This window comes from Zeus faber (assembly GCF_960531495.2).
Source record: "Zeus faber genome assembly, chromosome: 18".
NCBI lineage: Eukaryota > Metazoa > Chordata > Actinopteri > Zeiformes > Zeidae > Zeus > Zeus faber.
Genome location: NC_137210.1, coordinates 9,366,081 through 9,391,491, shown reverse-complemented (window position 1 = coordinate 9,391,491; position 25,411 = coordinate 9,366,081). Strand labels below are relative to the sequence as shown.

At 44.5% G+C, this 25,411-nt stretch overlaps 2 protein-coding genes across 5 annotated transcripts; both read left to right on the top strand.

Annotated features, from left to right (window-relative positions):
* Nucleotides 1–2,336: 2,336 nt before the first annotated feature.
* Nucleotides 2,337–14,578, top strand: etv5a (ETS variant transcription factor 5a). 4 transcript variants are annotated; one of them, XM_080019692.1, is made up of 13 exons: nucleotides 2,337–2,498; nucleotides 4,133–4,276; nucleotides 4,469–4,562; nucleotides 4,780–4,827; nucleotides 5,456–5,506; nucleotides 7,551–7,674; nucleotides 7,842–8,144; nucleotides 9,026–9,342; nucleotides 10,923–10,982; nucleotides 11,492–11,560; nucleotides 11,887–12,056; nucleotides 12,195–12,296; nucleotides 12,581–14,578. In XM_080019692.1, exons 2-13 carry the CDS (start codon nucleotides 4,229–4,231, stop codon nucleotides 12,809–12,811), a joined length of 1,617 nt encoding a protein of 538 aa, XP_079875818.1. In that variant the 5' UTR covers nucleotides 2,337–2,498; nucleotides 4,133–4,228; the 3' UTR covers nucleotides 12,812–14,578. The 4 variants fall into 4 exon arrangements, with proteins under 4 accessions (XP_079875818.1, XP_079875816.1, XP_079875817.1 ...); XM_080019690.1 differs by having other exon boundaries at nucleotides 12,195–12,302; XM_080019691.1 differs by having other exon boundaries at nucleotides 4,466–4,562.
* Nucleotides 14,579–18,590: 4,012 nt separating this feature from the next.
* rbm44 (RNA binding motif protein 44) lies at nucleotides 18,591–25,138 on the top strand. The gene is made up of 18 exons (XM_080019539.1): nucleotides 18,591–18,600; nucleotides 18,705–18,811; nucleotides 19,289–19,343; nucleotides 19,424–19,536; nucleotides 19,677–19,891; nucleotides 19,984–20,201; nucleotides 20,626–21,082; nucleotides 21,180–21,241; nucleotides 21,343–21,519; nucleotides 21,643–21,808; nucleotides 21,906–21,940; nucleotides 22,049–22,100; nucleotides 22,591–22,699; nucleotides 22,772–22,873; nucleotides 22,974–23,047; nucleotides 23,177–23,247; nucleotides 23,503–23,734; nucleotides 24,655–25,138. Exons 1-18 carry the CDS (start codon nucleotides 18,593–18,595, stop codon nucleotides 24,931–24,933), a joined length of 2,532 nt encoding a protein of 843 aa, XP_079875665.1. The 5' UTR covers nucleotides 18,591–18,592; the 3' UTR covers nucleotides 24,934–25,138.
* The last annotated feature ends 273 nt before the right edge of the window (nucleotides 25,139–25,411 follow it).

The following is a 25,411-nucleotide window of genomic DNA, read 5'->3' as shown; positions in this document are numbered from 1 at the left end:
GTTTTCCCGCACGGGGACCAGGGTGGACGTTTTGGACGTAACAGGAGACTGAAAATAGCCCTCGTCCCACTCGCTACGGATCAGTGTGAGCCCACTTCTCCACATCTCGCCGGGCGCCATCGATTCACCTGCCGTGTCTGTGCAGTGTCACCCTTCCACGTGTCACATTTATTTAAGGAAAGGACAGAAATGGCACCACGATCGCTCCGTTTGGCGTGCCACCAGATTCTGCATTTACCAGGAGCCTTGATGAAGCTCAAATATTATATCCAGATACTTACTGAAGTCAGGATTTAGATGAACACACACACATGCGAACGCACACACACACACACACACACACACACACACACACACACACACACACACACACACACACACACACACACACACACACACACACACACACACACACACACACACACACACACACGCGCCCCGGTAGATGAACATGTGAATTTGTCGTTGGGTATTTTTACTCTTTCTAACTAAAGCCGCTCCCCCTGCACATATCTTGTAAGACAAGCTGTTTGTCTTTGACCCCTGAGGGCCCCGGCCCCCTAGCTGACAAAGACGACACCGTATCCCATGTGACGAGTGTATTCCGCGTGTATTTGTCTATTCCTGCTATTATTGCCTCGACGGCAATCTCATAAGCTCCGCGTCGCGACTGCGGGATTTCGGCGAGGATTATTGGTTTTGGTTGCCAGCTGCTGGATATCACAAGTTTGTTTGAAAATGCAACGGTGGTGGCAAAAGGGGGTTGGGGGGCCGGTGATGGGATGAGAGGGTGGGGGCTTAAATGCGTGACTCCTTTTTTTAGTGCCTGTGGTGATAACGACACAGGCGATTCCTACGTGACCCCTGACCTTTATGTCTGCAGAACGCCTTCCATTGTACATACAAACATACACACACATACACACACAGATCCATGTGCAAATACATAAGCATTAATATAGTGAGATGGAAGAATCATCTTTTTTTGTTTGAACATAGAAGACAAAACTTGAGAAGGGCTTTATTTTATTGCATATCGCACATATTTTATTATTTTCATTTATTTTATTGTCTTTATTCTTATTTATTGCACATATTTATTATTTAATTGAATTGAATTGTATGCATGTTGCAGTTAGTCCTACATATTTCAAAAGATATTTGGTGACTATAGCGTAATTTATCAGAGAAAGAGGTATATATCCTCTTCATACACTCCATTAAATCAGTGGACTTTTACGTTGAACGAAAAAAAAAAGTGTTATCGCCAAAGAGTGCTGAACTTTTAGAGAGCATATTTTAATATAACATAAAAATGTGGGTGAGCTTGTGAGCTTGTAGAACATCCTTTACAAATGTTCTGAAACTCACAGATGTGTGTTTAGTAGAAGTTAAAACAAATAAATACATATTCCAGAATGTGTAACAAAAACAGAAAAAATGTTTTCTGGGAAAAACACCACCCACTCAGTCTCTGATTAGATCATCAAAAATAGATAATCATCATTTTATTGCCATTCTATTTCCAAATAATTTATTTCCAACAGATTGCCTCGTAAACTCTGAGTCCAAAATCATGGGTTTATACTTTATACTGTTTTGTGCTTATGGGCATTTGTCGCTCTCAAGCTGATCTACATTTCTAAATTCTTATTCTGTGTGTATTATGTTCACGAAACCGAATCCACGACTCTTTATGTATACAGTTATTTTATCTTTTTACACATTAAGACGTTGGAATTAGTTTGATTGCTTATTTTACACATTCTCACACATGCATTGATATGTGTCAACTTATTTTACACGTTCTTTAACACATTGATTCTTTTCGCAGGCATGTTTTTCCAAAACATTTGCAAAGATTGTTCCACGATGGCGCCTGGTGTGATTCCATATGTCTCTTTTGTGATCCGCTCCAGCTAAAGTGATAGAAGGGCCTTTTTTTTTTTTTTAATTAATGATTACTAATATCCGCTTTATTCCAGCAGTCTGGTTTTTTTTCCCCTCTATCATATGGCAATTTCTATTGCCAGGGCAGCGCGCCCTTTAAGAGACCTCGGGGGCGACGGAGGAAGGGAGCGAGAAAAAACAAAAAACAAAAAACAAAAAAAAAAAAAGCGTGAATGAAATCCAGCCATTCATAAAAAACAGGCCGGCGCCGCTCCGCGATTGGCCGGACGCGCCCTAATGCATAATTCATCGCGGTGGGCTCCGATTGGCTGTCGCGGTGACGGACGCCGCTCCTCCGCCAATCGGAGCGCGCGTGTGCGCGGCTCCTGGCGCCCAGGCGAATAGCGGCCGTGCCATTAAGAAAAGCTCAGTCAGGCCGAGCGAGTCGGAGGGCGAACAGCGGCGCGCAGGCACACGGACGGACGGACGGACGGACGGACGGACGAACGAGCGGACGAGCGGACGGGCGGCTGCTTTTTCCCGAGGATATTTCTACCGCTTTGTTTTGTTTTTTTTTCCAACTTGGGATAAACACACACGCACACGAGGTAAGATGCAGATTTATGCACTTTGCGTTTGTCATTTTATATATTATACCCCCCCCCCCCCCCCCCAAAAAAAAGCCAATAAATTCAAGTAATTTTTTGCAGCAATAAAAAAAAAAAAGAAAACACAGTCTAACGCCATCTTCTCCGAGAAATAGTTAATTTTGGCAACCATTTTATAGCGGCTTTTACCTACGTAACAACTGCGCCGTAGTAGTCGTAGAATAAACTCCGTCTGGTGTTTGTTTGCCTTGGAGTTGGCTTTTGGTTGTGGCTGCGGTCGGGAGGCTGTTTGTGACCAGATTTTTATTTTTATTTTTATTTTATTTTATTTTTTAATGTTTTTTTTGTTTTGTTTTTTTTTGTTTTTATGAATGGAGGGTCAGGGCTTCTCTCTCTCTCTCTCTCTCTCTGTTCCGCACGGATCAAGTTTCACTTCATTGAGAAAAACAAGAGCCCGTGGGGGGTGGGGGTGGGGGTGGGGGGGGGGGGGACTTGCTCGTTACCCCGCCGCCTTTAACGAAACCAACCCAAGTTTTATCCATCGTCGTCGTTCACACGCTTGGTCAGGGTCGGCGCGTTGTTGTGCAGACAATAAGCACGAAAAAAAGGAGAGAAAGTAAATATAAAAAAATATATACATAATAATTGTGTTCTAAGTTGATGAATCACTACATTAAAATGCTGTGTTTTCAAATATTGGCTGTGGGTTTAAATATGAACTGATGGGATATTCTGTACAGCGTGAATAAATATGTGCACTACAATACGGGCTTATATTGGATGAGTCTAAATTATCACTACGTTATTACTGAATTATTGCGTGCGTTATTGCATGTTAAAGGTTTTTGTGTCGGCCCACTCCAAAATAGTTTGCAGCTCACTACAGTGGGTAAAACTGCACCCTTGTTTGTTGTTGTCCATATTCTTGAAACGTGAGTGGTTTTGGGAGATCAAAACTTCCTACACACCGTTTTGTTGATTATTTACAATAATCATAATAATATTACTGAAACCGACCGAGCTCACTTTGCGCACCAGCAGCAAAGGGGATATTTTCCAAAAGCGGTTTCAGTGCGTGTCGCCTGTAATGATTGTCCATGTATTCATCATCCATTAGAGGGAAGAGAGCAGTGAGTCATGTCGCTGTGGAGATGCTGTGCACAAGCCCTCCGAGACCAGGACAATACAACCTATTTGTAAAAGCCTTTCGCAGCGTGCCGTGTAATGTTCTTTATGTTTATCTTTATATGTTCAGCCATAGCCATTTATTTGTGTCACCCATGAGGCCATATCAAAGAAACTCTTCCTTTCGAGCTCTCCAAGCTGATTAAGGTTGAACTTGCAACCAGAGTTGCTTATATAACACGCTTGTTGCCTCGGTCACATACCGACAGTGTATTTACATGAAGCAGCTACCTCTAAACAGCATGCATGGGTTGCAAAAGCTGTGTTTCTTGCAATTAAAGGGTAGATTGTAGATTGAAGACCATGACCTTTATATGCAAGATCAAAACACTGCACGCATTTCCTCATCAGAACCATGTGCACAATCTATGAATGGCAATTTTCTGACACACTTGTGGTGGAATCTCTAATGTCTATTCTCTTCTTTCCTTTTTTTCTTGTATCTAAAGTTGGACTGCCCCATAAAGTGACCCAGGCGCCATCGCTCAAGAGCGAATACCCTCCCCCCTCCTGCCCGGCTGGGAACCCCTTCAGACCCAGATAACATGGACGGATTCTATGACCAGCAAGTCCCATTGATGGTCCCACCCAATGTAAGTGGACACACGCCGGCCTCACCCACTTCACACATCACGCCCAGACGGTGGAAGGACCTCACTATGGGCCGCTATTGTCACCGCAGTGTTGAAGACGGCAAAGTGACTTCTCGGTAGTTGTATTCTATCGGGTCTTAACGGTGGATTAGTGAGCTCTGACACGTGTCTCCCTCTCCATGGCCGCAGCAGCAGAAGTCTCATGTGGAGGAGCCATCTTACAGCAGGCCTCTCACCGACAGAAAGAGGAAGTTTGTTGACACAGAGCTCGCCCAGGACACAGAAGGTAATTGATTGCCTCAAACAGTTGTCATGGTGGTGATTCCAGTTTCAATATTTGCAAAGAATATAATTACTGCCCGGTCGCTTTTAATCAGTCCGCTCAAATTATAGCGAGGTTTCCGATAGTCAACATAGCCGAGCTGTACTGGCATTATAATAACAATTACTAGCAACGGTAATACCTGATTTACTTAATGTTTTTTGATGTTTGATCTCTCCAGAACTCTTCCAAGACCTGAGTCAGTTGCAAGAGATCTGGATTGCGGAAGGTAGGTTACTAGTTGTTGTTTAAGTGTTACTTTACTATTGACTCCAATGCCAAATTTGTCCACGTCTGATAAGGTCACAGTGAAATCTGAATCCTCTTTCTGCCGCACTTAAGGCATCTGAGCAAAATGTCCCATTTCTAGGATGTTTGTTTTATTTTGTGGGTGAGGTGGGGTCGGGCTGTTTATCTTTGCCAAACATGCAAAGTAGGACAAAATTGGGCAACGGATGCAATTAAAGATTAACTTGGGGAGAATGTGAAATATTCATGTTTTTAGTGTGAGCGGTTATAACTAGTAGCGCAAAGTCCCAAGCATGACAACTTGCTGACAAAGAGCTCCTAGAGGCTGGAGCAACCTTTAGAAAGTTGGCGCTAGCTTAGTTTTTTTGCGTAGTTTTATTTACGGTTTTGATTTTATGTTGTTTTGATGTCGGCACCGACCACCTCTCATATCTGCCAGCCCTAACCCTATTTCTCGAGGGTTTTGTAGAAAAAAAACACATTAAAATGTCAGCATTAGATTAACAGTCATAGTGAGCCAGCAAATCCTGTTTTTTTTCTTTTTGTTTGTTTGTTTGTTTTTTCTTCTTCCTTTTATTCTTGTGTGACATTCTCCTGTATCTCCACAGCCCAGGTGCCTGATGACGAACAGTTTGTCCCAGATTTCCAGTCGGATAGCTGTGAGTACTAGACTTCTATTATTCATGAAATTGTGTGCGTGTGTGTATGAGCGTGTCCTCTTTTTGATTCTTATCCTCCATTGTCGTTTGCAATGGCACTGGATTTGGTTTCTAGTACCAGGCCCTGCTGTCTAAATGCAGATTTTATTGGCCAATTGCTCATTGAGAATTGTTTCGGTTAGATTCCAAGTGAAATTCCTTGATGGATCATCAAGGTTTTCAAACAATATCAACCCTGACAAAGACCCCTTTATGTTTTCATAGATGTTCCCATTTCCAGGGCATCTTTTTCCCCCTTTTCTAGCATATTTTATCTAGGAGGCGGGCACCCCCTCTCCTTGTTGCTCGTCTCCATTTTGAGTTTAATCAGCCAATTGGCATGGGGCATCACATGAGCCAAGCTACTAATCTGATTTCACACTTTCCCGCACTCAGACCCTACCACTGGAGCAGGCTGGATTCCAGCAGATGTGGGAGCTGCTCTGGAGTTATCTGTCCTTATGACTGGATAACTCACCTCTTCACCCCCAGTGCTCTCAATGCCTGTACTCGGCTGCTCTCTCGCAACCCAAACCTCGCTCATGGCTTCACGGCCCCACCCTGTACCCCAATTGCCTCTGCATTTACTGTTTCTGCAGTGGGCAAGAAAAATATTTGGCTTACGTTAAATGGAGCATTTTACGGCCCTCCCCCTCCCTTCTGTCTTTCTCTCAGCTTGTTTATGCTTTGGTCTGATGCGAAGGTGGAGACAGGGTGTGGTCCCTGGCTGTCTTTTGTCCGGGCCTCTTCTGTATCCCGGGCTTTTTTGGCGCAGTCGGCTACAGAGAAACCACTTGCTCATTTCGAGCGCTGCAATATATTATTGTGGTTTGTGCCGTGACATGGGCAGTACATTTGAATCGATGGGGCCCATGCAAGGTTCCTTGCGTACGGCTGCTATAGTCACATCTATGTGTCTGTGCGCACTGTATAATTCTTGACCTTGTATTCTGTGTGTGCATTTGTGTGAGAGAGATTGGCAGAGGCTGCTGTGGCCAGGCAGGGGGCCAGACTCTCACACAGACTGCCTATTCACTGGCCTCAGCTCCCAGCCCAAACCCTGACCATATCACCCCTGCAGTCAGCAGGACATCACATGGCAGTCCGTGCCTTCTCTAACTGTACACAGCTAGTCCTCTACTTTGACCGGTCCCCTTCATAACTACAATATCTTGGTGTGGAGTAGAATCCAGAACATCCTTTCTGGAGCACTTGCTTTAGAAATTAGATAATCACCTAAATTGTGCGCAGGCATGTCTGTGTAGCTGAGCCAGTCCTAAGTAGGGTACCTGCTCATTAATCCAACCCCCTGCTTTACACAGTGAAAGTCAAAAGCTTGCCAAATTGTCAGTCATTTACATACACCCTCTATGTGAAGAGTCTCGCTCCAATCTTTTGGGTTTAACAACACACAGGGGCACGGGAGACATCACGTGCCCATTGTTAGCTCTCTCTAAGTCCATCAGCACCCAAGGTGATTTATTTAGCTCCAGTTCCTCTGTGCTAAGGGATCCAGTTTCTGCCTTGCCATTATGTGGCGCCCAGGAAACTGCAGCCGATATGTGTAGTGCTTGAGCCGATGTCTAATGGTTACAGCGCAAGAGGAAGAAAATCATTCTCAATCATTGAATTACGGCCACACTGATTCATGGGTATTGACTGGCCTCCCTGTAATGGGTATCAGAGAAGAGAAAGCTTTGATAGCCTGCATGTGTATAGTGCAGTTTATATTGTGCTACCTAGCAATGGTGGATAGATGGTGGTTTTCAAAGCCTGCTGTCAACCATCATTAAGGCCTGTGATAAATGGCTTTTAAGTGGCTCTCTCAGTCCAGGGAATACACAGACACTGTCCATACACTCATCTATCTACAGTGTATCTATCAATTCAAGAAGTGGTTAGGATAACTGCTGCACTTATGTTTTATGGATTCAATAAAGGGGATATCTGCACTTTATCTCATATGATCTTCTGTTGTTACTCCATATTTGTCTGCTCCATGCAGTGATGTTTCATGGCCCACCACCAGCAAAGATCAAACGAGAGCTGACTCCTTCCAAAGAGCTTTCTCCCTGCAGCCAGGACAGGAGTCCCATGCCCTACGGAGAGAAGTGCCTTTACAGCTACAGGTAGCCTGGAACTCTGTTCGCCTCGCTGTAGCTATTGAATGTATTTCCTGTCACCGCTTGTCCGATTCAGATGGAAGCAGCTGCTGTGTGTCATAACAATATGTCCTTGTGATTAATGATGCCATGTCCTCCTTGTATTAATCCATGTTACTTCGCTTCCTCCACAGTGCCTACGAAAGGAAGCCCACCCCGGGATTCAAGCCATTAACTCCTCCCTCCACACCCGTCTCTCCTTGTGGCCCCGGCAGAGCTACAGGAACACACCCGCTCAGCGAGCAAACCCCTTCCCCGCACCCCCGGGTACCCGGTCAGACGCCAGGGCCGCGTCTGCTGCACGTGCAGCAGTCGTTACCGGCAAACCCGGGCAGCCACAACCGACGACCACTCCCACTCCACAGCCAAGGCCCCCCTTTTGCTGTGCCCTGCCCACCGCTTAGTCAGGATGCCAACAACTTCAGCCCTGAGCACAGGTAAGGGGTCGAAAGACGCAAGGCATGTTCCAAACTCCAGGGAGGAATACCGTCCTTCTTAGCTGCTGAATAAGATATGTGTAGGCCAACATGTAACCTTATGCTTGACAACCGTAAATATACTCCATTATTTTTGCCTCATTGGGCATGGGATCAGGCCCACTGACTGCCCGCATACCTTCTTTACGATAGACCTGGGGGGTGGGGGGGTTGTATAATAGCCATTTGACCTTTCACTAGGGTGAAGAGGTGTGTCTATCCCAAAAATATGTATAGGGGTGACCAAAAACCACAGGTGGTGATGTGGCTGGTGCTGGAATTTGATAGCAGTGAGGAAGCTTATCATTTGGATGATATACTGTATATTCAATATCTCCATATCTCCTATGTAAACACACTTTGCCTCTCCACACCAATTTAACCCCTCAAGCTACTCACTTTGAACGGGCCCCGTTATTCCTTATTGGATACTATAGATTGCATAGCATTCTATTAGCCTGCACAGGATCTGATGTCAGTCTATACAGTATGTGCAGCCAATGGCATCATGTTTGGATATCCCGTTCTTTAAAAGGTAGCCAAGACTCTTTTAATATCCATCAGACGCCTGCCTTAAGTTTCTCATTTACAGCTTGTGTTTGAAACAGGGATGACACTTGCCAAGCTAACTTTGCTGCTAGAAGCTGATATGCCATTTGGTTGGCCTGACTTCTATAACAGGCAGGCTGGGGAAGAAAGAAACCCAATGCATGTTAAAAACCAATGGGTTAGCAATAGTTTTCCTTTGGCACCCCTTTGATGCCTGTGATATGTTCAGATACTGTTTCGGATAAATAACTTCATCACCTTCTCCTGTTCTGTTTTTCCCCTGCCCACACCAGGTTCCAGAGGCAGATGTCTGAACCATGCTTACCTTTCCCCCCGTCAGAGAGCCAGGCCTGTTCCCAGTTCTTGCCCCAGCCCACCAGCAGCAACAGCAGTCTGCCGCGAGATGGCCGGCCCCCTTACCACCGGCAGATGTCGGAGCCCCTGGTCGCAGTGCCTCCCCAGGGCTTCAAGCAAGAGCTGTTGGACCCACGATACACAGAGCAAGGTGTGCCTACCATGGGCCCCCCAGGCCCGCCCCCAGGCCCGCCTCAGGCTGCCTTCCACCCCATGGCCATCAAACAGGAGCCACGTGACTTCTGCTTTGATTCTGGTGAGTAGCCAGTATAGAAAGAAGGCTTAGCGCTCTGGTCAGAGATCAGAGGTTGAGTTGACCCAAAGTATAGACCTGGAACACTATGAATTGTGAATGTATACTCATCTGTGAGTGCAAGTGTCCAGGTGTGCACGTCAGCCAGAGGGTTAGGGGTTTTTTCCTGACTCTGTTTGTTCCGGGCACTAACACGTGATTGCGTGTGTTTTTTTAGTCGGCAGCAGAGCTCCTGTCGTGCACATCATACAACATACTAAATGTTCTAATCTGCACCACTCCTCCCTCGTCACACCAATAAAGTAAAACTGGGTCTTAGAGCTCTGCTTAAGCCTCCAAGGGCAAAAAGTAAGTGGGTCACCCAGCCAGGTTAGAATAAAATGTCTTCACTGCTTCTACCTGGAATAGATCTGGGCCAATGCCCACAGAGGGCTTAATGACTCCTTGCACCAGAAGAATCTGACTGTAAGAGGCTTGAATTCCGTACGCAAAACACTTGCGCACGTCGAGAGACCAAATACAAAGTCTCTCCTTCTCTAAAATGTCTTACACAATGGGCAAAAACATGTGCCGTACTAAAAAGTAGAAGCCGCGAGTGGTAGTAGCTGCATGTACTTTGCTGTGGATACTCTGGTTTTATCCTGACGCCCACGCTGCCAGCTGTTACAACCCCCCCCCCCCCCCCCCCCCCCCCCCGCTGCATCATCATCCTCCTCCGTACCAACTCTGCATTGTTTCTCGCTCGTTATCTCTGTTTTCCACAGTTATCCTCTTGTTCCCGTTCAGCTCAACGGAGGACAGGACAGTGATGTAATGACAAATCCTCTTAGCTTCTTACGGCCTTTAAATACTAGCGTCGCCTCGGCCAGGGTCTCCGCGTAGCCGGTAGATGTAAACATCACTGCTTTGCAATTTCTTCATTGATGGATCTGTGGCGTCTAAATATTTATTATTTATGCATTTAAACGTTTTTTATTGCCCCCCTAAAGACTTTCTTAAAACATGCTCAATTCTAGGGATGGACAGGGAGTCAAGGAAACACTTGAGCTTGATGGATATCTGGCGTTCTTATCAGCAGACAGGAAGCAGAGTAATGGGGCCCTGGTTGAAGGGACATAAGCCACTGCAGTGACATAGCAAACAGAAGACGGGCCATGGCCCCTTGGGGCACAGGCCTAACTTGATTGTCAGTGAGAGTTAATACAGCGACTCTAGTGCTAATCCTATTTAGTGGACGCCGTGGACACGCGTGCATGTGTGTGTGCGTGCGTGTGCCAGTTGTATAAGAAACCGCAAATTGAGGTAGACGGTAGTGTAGCATCATGCCACCATGTGACATGGCTTTTGATGGTCCTATGTACATCAGCATAACCTCTCTCGTCAGTATAAAGCTCAGAGCCAACGCTAGCACAAACAAGAAGCACATTTTCTGAGGTTCATAGATGTGAAGCTCATCTTTATATTCAAATAGCGGTCCAAATATTCCTGTCATTCGTGAGGTGGATGTTGATGTATTGGGAATATGATATTGAGGTTGGCATGCTTTCCATTCTAAACACATACCTTTCCTGTTGATGTTGCAGAAGTGCCTAACTGTCAGTCATTCGGGAGACCGGGGAGCTTCTACCAAAACAACCACGAAAGTAAGTATCTGTGCGTGTATTTGCAGAATGTGGCACTGTTTGTCCTGCATGTATACTTTAATTTTTTCCGTTCCACAGCCAGTCAAGTTCAGTGTCTTCATATACCCTGTTGCTCTGATCATGGCTCTGTGACTTATTGAGCCCCTGAAAGCTTGGCACAGAGAAATGGTGTTGGGGCTGGAGGGCTTGGCCTGTTAAAGAATAGAGGTCAGCAGCATTCAGATGACGAAGTCAAGGGGAAGAGAATGTGTCAATGACTCTTGTTTAGCCGTTTCACACGCACAGGGCAATTCACACAGCAACAGCCGGCATGAGCCTAGCACAACAGAATTCCCCGCCCTTGGGAAGTTGCCATACTATATTGCTTTGTGTGCAGTTGGGATCCTGGGGAGGAAGGCGGTCACTGGCCATCAAATCAAAATGGAGGCCCATTTCTCACGCCCCCATCCTTTCATTCTTGTCGGGTTTGTCAGGCTAACTTTGTATTTTTGTCTCTTTCTCAATCGCAGGTTTCTCCTTTGACAGAGAAACTCACCTGTACTTTGATGACACCTGCGTTGTCCCCGAGAGACTGGAAGGTGAGACTAGAAGGATTTAAAACAACAACAACAACACATTAAATTCAAAGTGCCACGTGGTAATTTGACCTGAGAAGAGCAACGTCTCTAAACCTTGAGCCTAACATTTGCCACATTCTGTATATAGAGTGTAGTGCTTGCCCCCCAGTAAAAGGTGCTTGAGTACACTTGCTTGCATCATGCAAGAAAAATGCGGTACTTTGACAAGTGACGGCAGTGTGGGGCAGCCCTACCACTTCAGTCAGTCAGGAATGTCACACCTTGGTGTGGCCGCATCAAGGAACACAGCTGTAACTGTAATTCCTCTCTCCCTCCTCTGTCCATAGGTAAGGTGAAGCAGGAACCTTCCGTCTATCGCGACGGCCCTCCCTACCAGCGCCGTGGCTCCCTGCAGCTCTGGCAGTTCCTGGTCACCTTGTTAGACGACCCCGCCAACGGCCACTTCATCGCCTGGACTGGCCGCGGCATGGAGTTCAAACTGATCGAGCCTGAGGAGGTCAGTCTCTGAGCCAATGTTCTCACTCACTCACTCACTCACTCACTCCCTCCCTCCCTCACTCGCTTGTTTCTATTTTCATTTTTCATCAATGCTCCATAACTGACAGCGTCTGTCCTGTGTCTTGTCTGACCACAGGTGGCCCGACGCTGGGGCATCCAGAAGAACAGACCAGCCATGAACTACGACAAGCTGAGCCGTTCACTGCGCTACTACTATGAGAAGGGCATCATGCAGAAGGTAAAGGCAGGTTCAGCCCTTTTATTCCCTTTATATTGTAGATCCGCAAACTGGGTTAGAACTAATTTGTCCCTTAGAGTATTTACATCCAGTCTTGTAAATACAGTAAAACTATACCCAATACATTTTCTAGCTGTATCTCTTTTGATTTGGTACATAGTTTTGAGCTTTAACAATGCCTTTAGAACAATACCTAAGAGGTTGGAATGAAGATGAGTGAGGTCACACAATGGCTCTATACCCAAAAAGCTAAAGTCTCTTTTGTCTGCTTTTGGGCTCCCCAGGTGGCAGGCGAGAGGTACGTGTACAAGTTTGTGTGCGATCCCGAGGCTCTGTTCTCCATGGCGTTCCCTGACAACCAGCGGCCCAACCTGAAGGTGGACCCGGACAGCCTGCCGGGGGCGGACGACGACACTCTGCCCCTCACCCACTATGACGAAACCACTCCCTACCTGCTGGACGCCGGGGAGCAGTGCGTGACGGGCTTGCCCTTCCCCGATGGCTACGGCTACTAACGGCGCGGCGTCCCGGCGCACGCAGTCTCACGCATAGCAACACACTTAACCCACGTGCACTCAAACAGCCCTGAAGTCTTGAGAACCCAGCTCTAAAACCCTCTGGCTGGATTTGCGGAGCATCTTGGAACAACACAGACAATAAAAAAAAAAATAACACTTTACCCACCCTCCGATGCTCCGACCGCTTTTCCCCGGACTGCCCCTGTGTAAAAGATAAAAACGAAAAAACCTCTTCGCACTCCCCCCAGAAACTATAGGAAAAACCCAGACATTCCCAACGGCCTCCCCGCTGCATTGTCAAGTGAGGTGAAGCGAGGGAGAGGGCGGTGAAACAGGTGAGCAGCTCCGGCCACTTTAATCACTCCCTAGGTTTGGGAGACGGGGCTGCTGTTGCTATGGAGACCGAGAAGAAGCAAGGCGAGCGGCTGCGCGACTCCAGAACAGAACAAGACTCCCTCTGTGGAAGACCGCAGGAGTTGTTGCAATTGTGACTTTGTGACAATCTTTTCTTAAAGAGAGTTGAATAACCTATAGAGGAAAATTAAAGTTTGTAATTCTGATAAAGATAATCTAAATGCAGCACTGGTCTATACATGCCATTTTATTTTTATTTTTTTTTGAGTCCCTGCAGTTTCCTGCTGACCCCTGTGAAATAAAATTATATATATTTAAAAAGGGCTTTCTTTAATTTACAAAAAACAGATTAAAAAAAAACAAACAAAAAAAAAACACCCTTCAAAATATTATTATTTTTTTTAATCATTTCAATTCAGAACATAAACTAAGACCTAGAATTGGGGTGTTTAGTCTCAGGCCAGTTTAAGTGGAGCCGGCACCTCGACAGTGCATCCCTTTGCTGTATCTGCACACAACTTTTGTATTGTTCATCACCCACCCAGAAACAATTACAGCTCCTTCATCTCGGTTTCAAAAGGGGCTATATTGGTACATATTTTCCCATAACCTGTGAGGATTTGTACATGCCTAAGAAGCTATAATGTATAATAAATGGTCACAATGTTTTTGTTTTTTTTCTATCTGGGTGCTTAATGTTTTCTTGGCAGTGTACTTGTTCCTCTGATGCACCAGGATGGCAGGGGCATTGGGACCTTGCATGCAAAAAAAAAAGGGGGGGGGTGAAGCTAAAACACCTTTTTCTTTGGACTCTTTTCTGCCAATCACACGTCCACAAGAGACCTCCGCTTCTCTTTGCATGGTGTACTCAAATGAGACCGTGTGTCCACTAACATATCGCTTTACTTTGGACAAAGACATTTGTGACGTTCTCTGCTATTTTTTTTTTTTTGGTTTTTGTTTTGTTGTTGTTCATGTTCTATGTTGTTTCTAAATGGGGAAATAGACAAACTTATATAAAATATATATTTTTGCTATAAGGCTGCATCGGTTTGATTTTAATGTATAAGCTGTATAGTTCTGCCTATAACGGTACCTTTTTAAAACAATCTCGATCCCTGTGATGCTGTTACTGCAGACTGTTTCTCGAGGAGGCCGCCATATTTGGGTTGGAGAACGGGTGACGGGGGCCGCGTGTCGCGTCGGCCGTAATGTTTGTACGCGGAGGTCTTCAAAGCAGATAGCGGTAATTTATCATGTGATCCGCCTGAACACGGGGGCTGTCTACGCTTGTATAGGCTTTCAACCCCCCTCTTCTCCTTCTCCTCCTCCGCCCCCATAATGTGTATCTTACACTGCTGAGTTCACAATCATCTGTACTGGGTACAATAAAATGTCCTTTATGCTTCACCGCCTGTGTTCTTGGTGTTGTGTTTCATCAATCTCCCCTCGGCCCCGCGTGCCGTCAGTCAGCTGACGGGCTGCTGCCGTGGTCTGCTGGTCGCTGTGCTTGACCTGGCGCGATACTTAGTCACATGAGCATTTTTTTTTTTTAATTTTTTTTTTTTTTCAATCTTTCTGATCATCTCTTCTGTATATAATTATCCACCGCCAACGGGGTGTTTGGTCTCACTCTGGATAATGACTCTCTCAGCATAGTTAAAGCTGATAATTTTAGTTTACACAAGCAGTCACAAAGGGTTGAGGATCAGTTCTAGTCATACAGGCTGCAGGTGTGTCGAGCATTTTAGCATGGACTTGTATGCTTACAAGAAGGGCCTCACACCGTACTAATATATCGAATGAGGGCCTTTGGTCACTGCTTCTACACTACAAGGTAAACCAAAACCGCCCGAAAATTAATGTGTAATATTACTGCCTCAGTACATACAGTGCACTACTACGCCTGGTCACATTCATATCTAACAAGCACAACACTTCCACGCTGCATCATCAATGACTTGTGAGGATATTTTCGTGCTCATTGTGTCAGTTATTAATATTTTTCTTCTGTACACCGGTGGCTTTTCTCCACTCCTTCCTGTGGCAAATAGCACAGTTTTTAAATGGGTTTGCGCAAATGCGGTAAACTAATATTTGCCATATGTTTGGTTGAAAAGAGCCACCGTAGGATGTTTGCCGCACAAGAGCGCCCCCTGGGAGCGAGCGCCGCGATGTCGGCTCAGCTCGGCGCTGCAAGATGCTTCTCGGGGCAGCATGGCGCTGTACGGTGCTGCTCGGTGCTCAGCTGCACAGACATTGATCGGGGAAGGAGAGTGGAGTGCTGGAGTTTGAATGCCATGAAAGGCTTTTTACTGGGCCCCAGAGAGGTGCCCTGCCCTGATACTCTGCATACAGTATGCTGTGTGTGTGTGTGTGTCTCTCTCGCTCTCTCTCTGGATGGTCGGGCCCATTACTCATGAGTGATCTTTATTTAATATGATTTAGTCTAACTACTCTTGGTAATGTATTGTTTTTCAAATTCTAGGAACAAACAAAAGAAAAAAAACAAAAGTCCTTCTCAGCCTTAATTACACTGGTTCATTGTTGGTGGTAGAATATGTCTGATCTGACCTCACAATTGCCACACGGTGTCTAGTAGGGATGAAGAAAATGTGCGGCTGCAGGCCAAACCCCCGGTGCTCAGGCAGGATATGTGGCCACGTTAAACGTAAAATACATAGATCTTCTGGAATGACAGATGGAATTCTATCCGACTGCCACTTGGGTGTCAATAATTATGTCGGAAATGACTGTACTTATCTCTATCTCTTATCTCTATCACAACGAATGGGCACTGAAGTGGTATTCTTTTGGGAGTGGTAGCCTGTGTTTAGATATTTGTTGGTTTGTTTGTTCACCCCTAAACCCTCTATTATTTGCAGCCTATTGTGCCTCTGGTGTTATACATGTTTTGTGATGATTCTAATCTATATAAATAAAAACACACCCAATCTTCTTCCTTCCTTCCTCCCTCCCTCATCCACAACAAGCTTTCCTCTGCGAGGAGCCTCTTCCCTCCCGGGCTTAAACCATGATCCTAATTGAATGGTCCTGATCCACTTAGCGAGAATGAACGACAAAGATCGAGGCTTTAGAGAGATGTCACGTCGCCATGGAAACCGTCCGTCACCGGCACGGAACGCCGCTTTAGTTCGCAGCCCATCCCGAGGCCAAATAACAGGCTACAGCTGAGAGCACCCGGGCCGTACTCACAGATAATATTTCGTCACATCCAAACAAGTTGACTGTGTGAGGGTAAACATCTAGATCAATATGCATATTGTGCAGTGCAGCGGCGTGGAGGCCGACGCTGCCACTGGAGCCCCGGGAGGGCAGGCTGCTTCAGAGTGAAGTGCACGAACCAAGTGGGACGTCCATCAGCGTACACTGGACTGCACGGCTGTTAGCCGCGTCGCTGGATCGCCCCCTTCGGCCCGTCGTTCAGGATCTCAAAACAGCTGCAACAGCCCGACTCTGTTCAGATGGTGAGAAAAGTCAGAAGTCAATGAGAAGCATGGCGCTCTCTCGCTCTCTCTGTCTCTCTCTCTCTCTCACACACACACACACACACACACACTTGATGGTTTAAAGTCATCTGGAAAAATCTTTAAAAAACAAGATTATATTAGTCAGATTTAAAACAGAACTTTACAATTTCGAGTGTAAATCAGGAGATCAATAAAAAAAAAATACATGAAATTATTATTGAATAATTATAATACAAAATAATGAAATATAATATAAAATCTAAAAACGGAATTTAAGCCTTTTTATGGGGACAAAAGTATGTAATTATGAGGTTATTATAATAAAGCCGAATAAATCATTTATCCACCACGAGTCCTTGCTGCCCCCTTGTGGGTACATGACGTCATCATCTGTACGGTCACGGCGCGGTCGTCGTTTGAAAGCCAGGCTTGAGGTAAGGCGCAAACTGGTCACGGTGTTTGAGTTTTTAATCTGAGAGAAAGCAAAGCCAATACAAGCATGTCTACAAATATCTACACAAATAACGAGTTTGGTTTAAAATTCAAAGTTCACTCGAACGAAAAAGACACAGCCGCGTTCTACCGCCAATGAGCGACTTCAATGAGCCTTAGCCCTTATTAGCACAGTGGTTCCGTGAAGACATCGGCAATTTAAGATGTACGTACAAATACCATCGGCCTGAGGTCCTGAAGTGGGCCGTGCTTATCTCTTGTTATGCTTGTAACCGTAGATGGCTTTTCATAAAACTCGTGTTGTTGTTTGGCGTCAAGGCCTGCTGTGGCGGGGAGAGTAGCACACCTGACAGCAATCAATGCGAAGAGTACCCCTGTCAAAATGTCTGCCGTGGAGGTAAAGGTTTGTTGATGTCACTTCAACATGTAAATGTGTCTATACTCTATACTCTATATATACACACACACACACACACACACACACACACACTTATAATTAGTATTTTTTTAACTTTGGGATCACTCCTGGTTGTTTTCCAGAGCTTGTGGTCTCCCCTTCTGTGGCCTGTACTGTACGATCTGGGGTCACACTCCTATGTGTTTCAAGACCAGACCAGGGGCACTCTGTTCAGGGTTCCCTGTCAGGTGGTGCCTGGAAACAACTGGTTTCACAATCAAGTCGGGGCACCGTCCAACAGCAGTAAGTCTCAAATGAGCACTCAGTGTAATGTGTGAACATCGGGCCACCCGATCCATTAGCTCACCCGTGTTGGGTGGATTAGTGATGAGAAGTCCCACTCTTTTTGAACATTCGGCTCTTTTACGAGTGACTTTTTGTGTCGTGTAACTTGTGCATATGTGACGAATCCTCGTTCGCGATCCGCACAGGAGTCATTGCCTCAGCGTGACTCCAAACGAGAGCAGGGAGTCGTCACCCGCGGCTCTCGGATCTCCATCACGATCTGCTCGAGGGGTCGTTGCCTCTAGTTGAGGCGCATCCGTGACTCACAGACCTTTTCCTCCAAGATACGAGTCTCAGTTCGTTCAGCCTGTGTGACAGGCTGGCGGTTACCAAGCTGCGAGCGAACGACTCTGTTTGCTGGAGTGACTCACGAGTCTTTAAAAAAAATATATAAAAATTGGCGCTACGAACAAATCCTTCACAAGTCTTGTACCGCTAGGGTGGAATACACTGCCCAGTCCCACTTTCATCCCTCAAAGTTATCCATCCTTCTGATCAATTGGAGTTTTTTTTACTTTGTCAGTTGAGGTCACTTGAAAATCATATGGATTTCCACTTTCATGGATTCCATCGGCAGGCAGTGAGCTAATTTATTACACCTAGGCATTGCATTTAGGATATGTATAACTCCTTTTTTTTTTTTTTATGCCTCAGGTGCCGGTTCTGCAAAAAAATTGCTAATTGATGTCCGATCTCTTTACAGCCTCTCCTTCATCAGAAGGGTTGAGAAGATTTTTAATGCAGAGGTAGACGACACCTTCCCAACTCGTGTTTTTAATTTAGTATAATTGTTTTACGTTGATCGGTTTTTTTTTTTTTGTTTGTTTGTTTGTTTTTATTTATTTTGCAGGTCTGTTTTTGATTTAGTGAAAGATAATTATGTCCTCGAGTTTGCTGACCAACAGCTGCTGGGCTGGTATCTCTCTTTGACTGCTGAGGACTGGAAGATCATACAAGGTAGTGTCAAACCCTCTTTGGGGGCCAGTAACTTATTTTAGCAGCTTAACTTAGCACATTGGTCACATCCTTTTAGTTGTGCTTGCATTGTTTGCAAGTGTATGATCTGATTCATATTCTCATCTGGTTTCCGTTTTTCATGTCTCAAGTTGGTGCCATCTCATTCCCATGCATTGAAATGAGAAATAAGAAAATGTCCAAGTGTTGTATTGATTATTTTAATCTCTTAGCTGAAGGAGGGCTTCATCGATTTCTTCATTTACATCCTGCCTTAGAATTGTTCCAGGGTGGTGTGTGTGTGTGTGTGTGTGTGTGTGTGTGTGTGTGTGTGTGTGTGTGTGTGTGTGTGTGTGTGTGTGTGTGTGTGTGTGTGTGTGTGTGTGTGTGTGTGTGTGTGTGTGTGTGTGTGTGTGTGTGTGTGTGTGTGTGTGAAGTAAGGCAAATGTAGCATGGAATAATATTTATTCAACTTTGTAGACAACAGTGAAGATAACATTCCTCTACAGCCAACAATTTCATCAAAGTTAGACAAGTAAGTCCAACAAAGCCTACAATGGATGTATATTTAGGACTTCAATGGTGAACTTTTTTTTTTGTATTCTTCCGTTCCAGAGGGCCTTCATTTTATGGAGCAACTTTATGCGTTCGCTGTGGAACCGCTCTCCCACCATCAGCAAAAGGATACACACGTTGTAACACTCCTGTCGAAAAGCTAATTTCTGCAGGTGATCCTCAACACACCCTTAAAACGAAAACATGGGATTATATCCAAAGAAGAATTTGAGAATTGTAAACATATTGTCTTTTGTATTAGAATAGATCTAAGGCTGTCTTTTTTGCCGTTTTATGCAAATTGAATTTTCAGCTGAAGAACCAGAGTTTGGGCAGCTTCCTAGCAGTGTGAACGAGAGCTTGCTCTTCCGTGAGGACGGCAATGGTGCCAAAAAGGAAAACTGTCTGGGAGCACAACAACGACAGGCAGTCAAATGCAACTGCAATCAAGTTGGCAACCAAAGTCCGACAGCATTTAAGGACCAAACCACAGAGGAACAAAGTCGGCAAGAGGCAGACAAATCAGAGGTCTTCACCTTGAAATTATTTATTTTATTATTTATATTAAGTTCTAAGCCACTTGGTCAGTAAAAAATTACCGCATTTTTATTTATTTGAAGGTGCTGGAGCTGTCCCATCTGTGGGAGAATAGTTTGTCACAGTTGAAGGATGGTGGCAATAGCAGCACTGTGATTGACAGAGACTCACAAAACCAGGCTAATGAGTCTCTGGAGGCGGAGAAATACCGTCAAAATGGCAAGGCCTCGATAGTGTGCCAGTGTCTGAAGACCCATTGGCAGCAGAACAATCACAATGAATGTGAGGCCAGTCATATACCGTGAGTATCTTTTGCTGGGGCTCAACAAGCTTTTGTTGCTTGAAATGTGTAAAACTGATTTGGCTGTAAAGTGGCTCAGGCCATATTTTGCCCATTATTTATCCATTACAGTACCAGGTGTTGTACTGCATCTCAAATTGGTAAAATATGAATTTGTCCCGAAGAAATTCAAACCAGACGCACAAACATAATTATACATACAATCTGTTAGACAGTAGGCTGCTTGGACTCCATTAATCCCTAATTGTGACAACAATGTAAGCCATGTGTACGTGTGCGTGCGTGTGTAAACTGCTTGTAAAGTGGTGATTTAATGTGAAATGCATATACTGTACTTTCCTATTCAATTGTATTGGACTGCTTGGATGCTAGTTTTACATAGAATTGCTAACTATCATTGTTTAATATTTCATTTCTAATAAAGTTCAACTCAGCCAGCTGCGAAACACCAGACTTTAAGTTCTGAGGCTGCTGCCAGTGGGAAGTCATCCCAAATGGAGGACCGCAGCAGTGATTACCTGTTAATTTGCACTGACTGGTCCAGTAGTGTGGACCATGGTGCCACCAGCATGACCGGCAGGGAGGAGTGGGAGGGTGCAGACTTTCACTGCATGGAGAAAGGGGAGAGCACACTAATGTCTGTGACCAGTAAAGGGCAGAAGCAAAATAGGTGCGGGGTTCATTCCACTCCAGTCACTTACAGAAACACATCAGTGGCCAGAGCTGCTTTGCCTCCCAATGCCACCTGTGATGTTTCAGTCGGCACTGAGCACAACCCGTCAGTGTGCCACATGGCTGCCACCCAGACCGACAGGCCGCCCACAGCTGACAAAAACACGTTAACTCAACTCCAAATGGCGGACCTGGAGAATCTGGCAGAGGTGCAGTAAACACAAATGAGCTGTTAAGTACAACTGGCCCATTATTTAATTAAATGCTGCTTTTCAACTAAAATTTTTTTTTATTTTTATTTTTTAGAAATTTCTTAAACTCCAGTTGGCGCAAAAGGAATCGAGAAAGATCAAACCGAATCTGAAAAGGTACTGAAGCATAAAATATCTGATTTGTTCTCTACCAAAATATATACCATGTGCCCGTTTCATTATTTAATTATTATTTGACTACTCATTTTTTACCATAGTTCGGGTGGAGCAGCGAGACGGCAGTGCGGTGCTGAGAGGGAGTGTGAGTGTGCTGGACGCGCTCAGCGAGCAGAACTCAATCTACTGGCTCTGCAGTACAGGATGTGCCAGCAGCACTGCTGGACATGCCACTATAGCTCCCCCAAAGTAGACCACGTCAACCAAGAACCACACTGGTAAGATTTTCCATTTTACCGTTATTTCATGTAAGCTTGTTTTTGCTTCCCAACTGTTAAAATGTATGGATTCTAGAATTGCGAGGGAAAACCACTTTACTATTTGACCTTTTCTATGACCAGTCCCGAGGGTCCTCCCGCGATCCTTCTTTATGCCTTCCAAAAGCTTTATTGGGACTATGTGGAGATGAGGGAGAGGATCCTGATAGGGGTGCCTCTCGACCAGCTGGAGCCCCTTTCTGTGGACTCCCAAATGATTACCACTGGGAGCCCCTACACTCCTGCACTGGTGAGCTTCATCTGGCTAGCCCGGCAAGATAAATCGGCCTTTAACATGCATGCATTTAAAATATATTTACCAGCATTTCTTGATTGTCCCTTTCCAGCTCACTGTTGATGCTGTGGGTAGCGTCATAAATAAGTACGTTTTTTCAATGTTGTTACGAGAATTAAAATGGTATAAGACATCCGTACGACAACTTGCAAAGTGACTCTCGGGAAAACTGAAGTGTTTGTCTCTTTATAATAGCTTTCCGTGGCCTCTGGGACAGGATAACAGTGCAGACTGCAAAGAATCTAAGGTTTGTTAGACAATGTTTACTGCTTTTGTTTTCAAATAGCCAGACTAATAATATCTCTACCGACATTAATTGAATACTGCCCTGCGTCTTCAATGGCGTACTATTTGTTCATACTTTCATCCAGCGCAGAATGTAATTAAAAAAGAGCAATGGCCTCTCGGACCTACATCGTCATAAAGCCACGGCGCTTCCATCAACGACATGGCAGAAACTTTACCAGCTTCTTACCCTGTTTATTCATTGTGGAATACACTTGCCGCCGTGGTGTACAGTGTTTGTATACTACGAAATTTCACAGAATGTAGTGTTGTCATTCTGGTACTTTTCACATACTATTTGAGCATAATATGGTTTCAGGCATACTAAACACATTCACATAGTAATTTGGCCGACTAAATGGTATGTCGTTTAGGACACAGCTCTGCTTCAAGTTAGTTTTCCTTCTTAGTCTTAGTCGGTGTTACTATAAACGTTGTTAAATCTTTCCCAGAATGCCCAGGGAGGAAGGCCTACTACTCCCCATCCCACAGTGAGCCAGAGCAAATCAGCCTCACTCCTCCCCAAACAGGGTGACTGCAGACCAGAGGACAAGCAGACAGGTGGTAGGCAACAGCACTCTTTGATGGTAAACTTTAAATTTCAAGAGTTGCTCATACTTTGCTGGACAGCAGGTGTGAACAAGGAGCCGATCTTTCGTGAGACGTGGTACGATGCCGAAGAGTCTCTGGAGCCTGCAGGACAGGCCTCGTCAGCCATTACAAACAAGAGAGAAGGCGAGAACTCGGCACATGTAACCCATTCCATTTCGACCAAAACTACTCCAGAGTTCATGTATTTGCAAAGTGATTGTGCGTTATTTTGATGTTACTACAGGCTCGTCTAAGGAGGTGGAGAAGGTTGAGAGTTCATTTGTTTGTGTTACTGAACTTCCAAAGGACGTGGCTGAGGTGAGTCATTCATTTCACATTTTATCATAACCTCTTCAAAATAAGGCATCAGAATTTGGCTATTGTGGCTGTGGTTTACTCTACAGCCACCTGAGGGCAGCACCAACCATTGCGTACATGTATTCTCAGGGTGATTTGATGCTGTTGTTTGAAAAGTACAAAGCTACCCAAGTCCGGCTCTGCATGTTCAACAATGTCAGGTCAGTCTGCTTATTTGTGGGACTATATTGACTTTTTCTTCCAGGTATAACATTAGTACCTGAGGTTCTGTTAAGTTTGACCCTGCAACTGCATGCCATCAGTCATAACTTTGTAACTATTTTGCAATATTTAAGATAAGGAGACCAAGTCAATTTTTTATGTGCTATTCGTTCTTCTCAAAATAAAAAAAAATTAAAAATGATTTCATGACAATTGATTTATCTGTGACATTTTTCTGCCCTGGGTTTTTGCAGAGCTGCCGTAGTGACTGTAAGTGGTCCCCAGATGGCTGAGGCTGCAGTCGTAGCGATGAATGGCCTCCACATGCAGGGACACGCTTTACATGTGGAGCACATCGCATCACAGGCTGGGAGGCAGAGGCAGTCCCAGCAGCAGGTCAAGGCCGCTAATGAAATGCCAGGGGAATCAGGGGACACCCCCAAACCCAAAGCCCCCCAGAGGAGCCCCAGCAACAACATGGTAAAGGTGAGAATGGTGTGTGTGGAAATTATATAGCAAAAGTAGAGCAATTGGTCAGTGCAGTAAATAGAGAAGTTATTATACAGTTATTATATTATTATACAAGTTATTACACATTTAGACACCTATTTCTTTGAGAAGTATACATGTGGATGGATATTCAGCAAATGGTACAGTGTACAAGAAAAATGTATCATATTCATAAACATGAGTTTAATTCATCCACATGTTTGTAAACTGCCGAGCATTTCTTCAATGACTGACTACAGTGTTTAAGGGTTTGGATACCATTCATGTTCAACTCTGGGATGACACAGTATCATGTTAGCGCACAGCTGGGCAGCACTGACACCGTTGCCGAGGAAACTATTAGAACAGTCAACGTAGTGTCATGCAGATTCATTTGTAACTTTTTGATCTTGCCAATATGAGGATTTCTCAGTCTCAATTTTGACAATCTTTGTCCAAAGAATATTATACTATTATAATAATAATAAAACTATTACTATTATTAGAATTGCTTCAAAAACTACCCAGTGGCATCTTTCTTGCTGTTTTCCTAACAGAAACTCAAATGTAGGCAATTTCAAGGACATGGAAAGTGAAATATGGAATTATACATTTCAGAATTTGATTTGTTTTTGCCTTTAACAATTAAAAAAATATTTAATTAACTCTTTTTCATAAATGTAGCAATTTTTTTTGTTAAGCATTGTGTCAAATGAGCTTTTTCTATCATTGTCTGATCTTATTTGATTGCAGAGGAAAAAACTTCATAATGACCACTTGCTTTTTCAGTTTTTTCATTTTTCTGAAGGTGGCCACACATACCTCCTTTCTATCTTGAGATTTAGAAAAGTCCATGTTCCCAATGAAGAAAGCCATTGGATAAACTGTTTTGGGTGGAAATCCGGTTTTCTCTGCAGCCACTGTGCTCCAGCCTGGAGAAGTGGAAGGTGGTGAGCGACTACCCCACAGCTCAGGGCACCTGCGTCCCCCAGCACTACGCCACCATGGAAGGCCTTGATTTCCTGGTAGCTCGTCTGATGGAGCGCCATCCGGAGGCTGGGAGGCAGGCAATTGTGGATGTTCTGCTGGAGCTGAGGGCCAAATATAAACGCGTCCTCGTTAGCTTGCCACTCGGCACCATTGTGGAGATGATCTCTAAGCTGCTGAGCAGGTCCCAAAACACCACACTACCCTGAGCAGGGCATTTTTGTTTCTATTTAACAATGGTGAACATTTGTTACTTTATTCAAAAAGAAAATATATTTCAAGTTTTCCAGAGCATTTAGCTGTGTGGCATTGAAATACAAAATAGTTCAGTTTGTGAAGTTGCGAAGTTTTTGTATTTTCTCAATGTCTGAGTGATTGTGTTCAATTTCTGTTCGTTTGATTGCAAGTTGAGAGATTTACCACTAAATAATTTATTTATGTATACATATATTGTATGCATATGTAAGTATATTTGCTGTTTATCATGGGGAAATAATGCAATTTAATAGAAAAATTATTTAAGTTTGAAAATATTTATTTCCCTAATTCTCCTTTTGCACCTGTTGAACCTGTTTGTTAAAAAAATGTTGTGAAAAAAATGGTGTTATAGACATTTTTTTGTTATATTAGTAAAAGGATTTCTTGTTAAGTGTTAAACTAAAAAGTAAAATCCTTTTTCTTTGCGTC

Bases quoted from the DNA above. Each gene is read 5' to 3' on its own strand.
- etv5a (XM_080019689.1), top strand. From the start codon at position 4,229: ATGGACGGATTCTATGACCAGCAAGTCCCATTGATGGTCCCACCCAAT. The intron at 5,507-7,550 runs GTGAGTACTAGA...TGCTCCATGCAG, and splicing joins AGATTTCCAGTCGGATAGCT to TGATGTTTCATGGCCCACCA. The intron at 7,675-7,841 runs GTAGCCTGGAAC...CTTCCTCCACAG, and splicing joins AAGTGCCTTTACAGCTACAG to TGCCTACGAAAGGAAGCCCA.
- rbm44 (XM_080019539.1), top strand. The intron at 19,344-19,423 runs GTAAGTCCAACA...CTTCCGTTCCAG, and splicing joins ATTTCATCAAAGTTAGACAA to AGGGCCTTCATTTTATGGAG. The intron at 21,242-21,342 runs GTACTGAAGCAT...TTTTTACCATAG, and splicing joins ATCAAACCGAATCTGAAAAG to TTCGGGTGGAGCAGCGAGAC.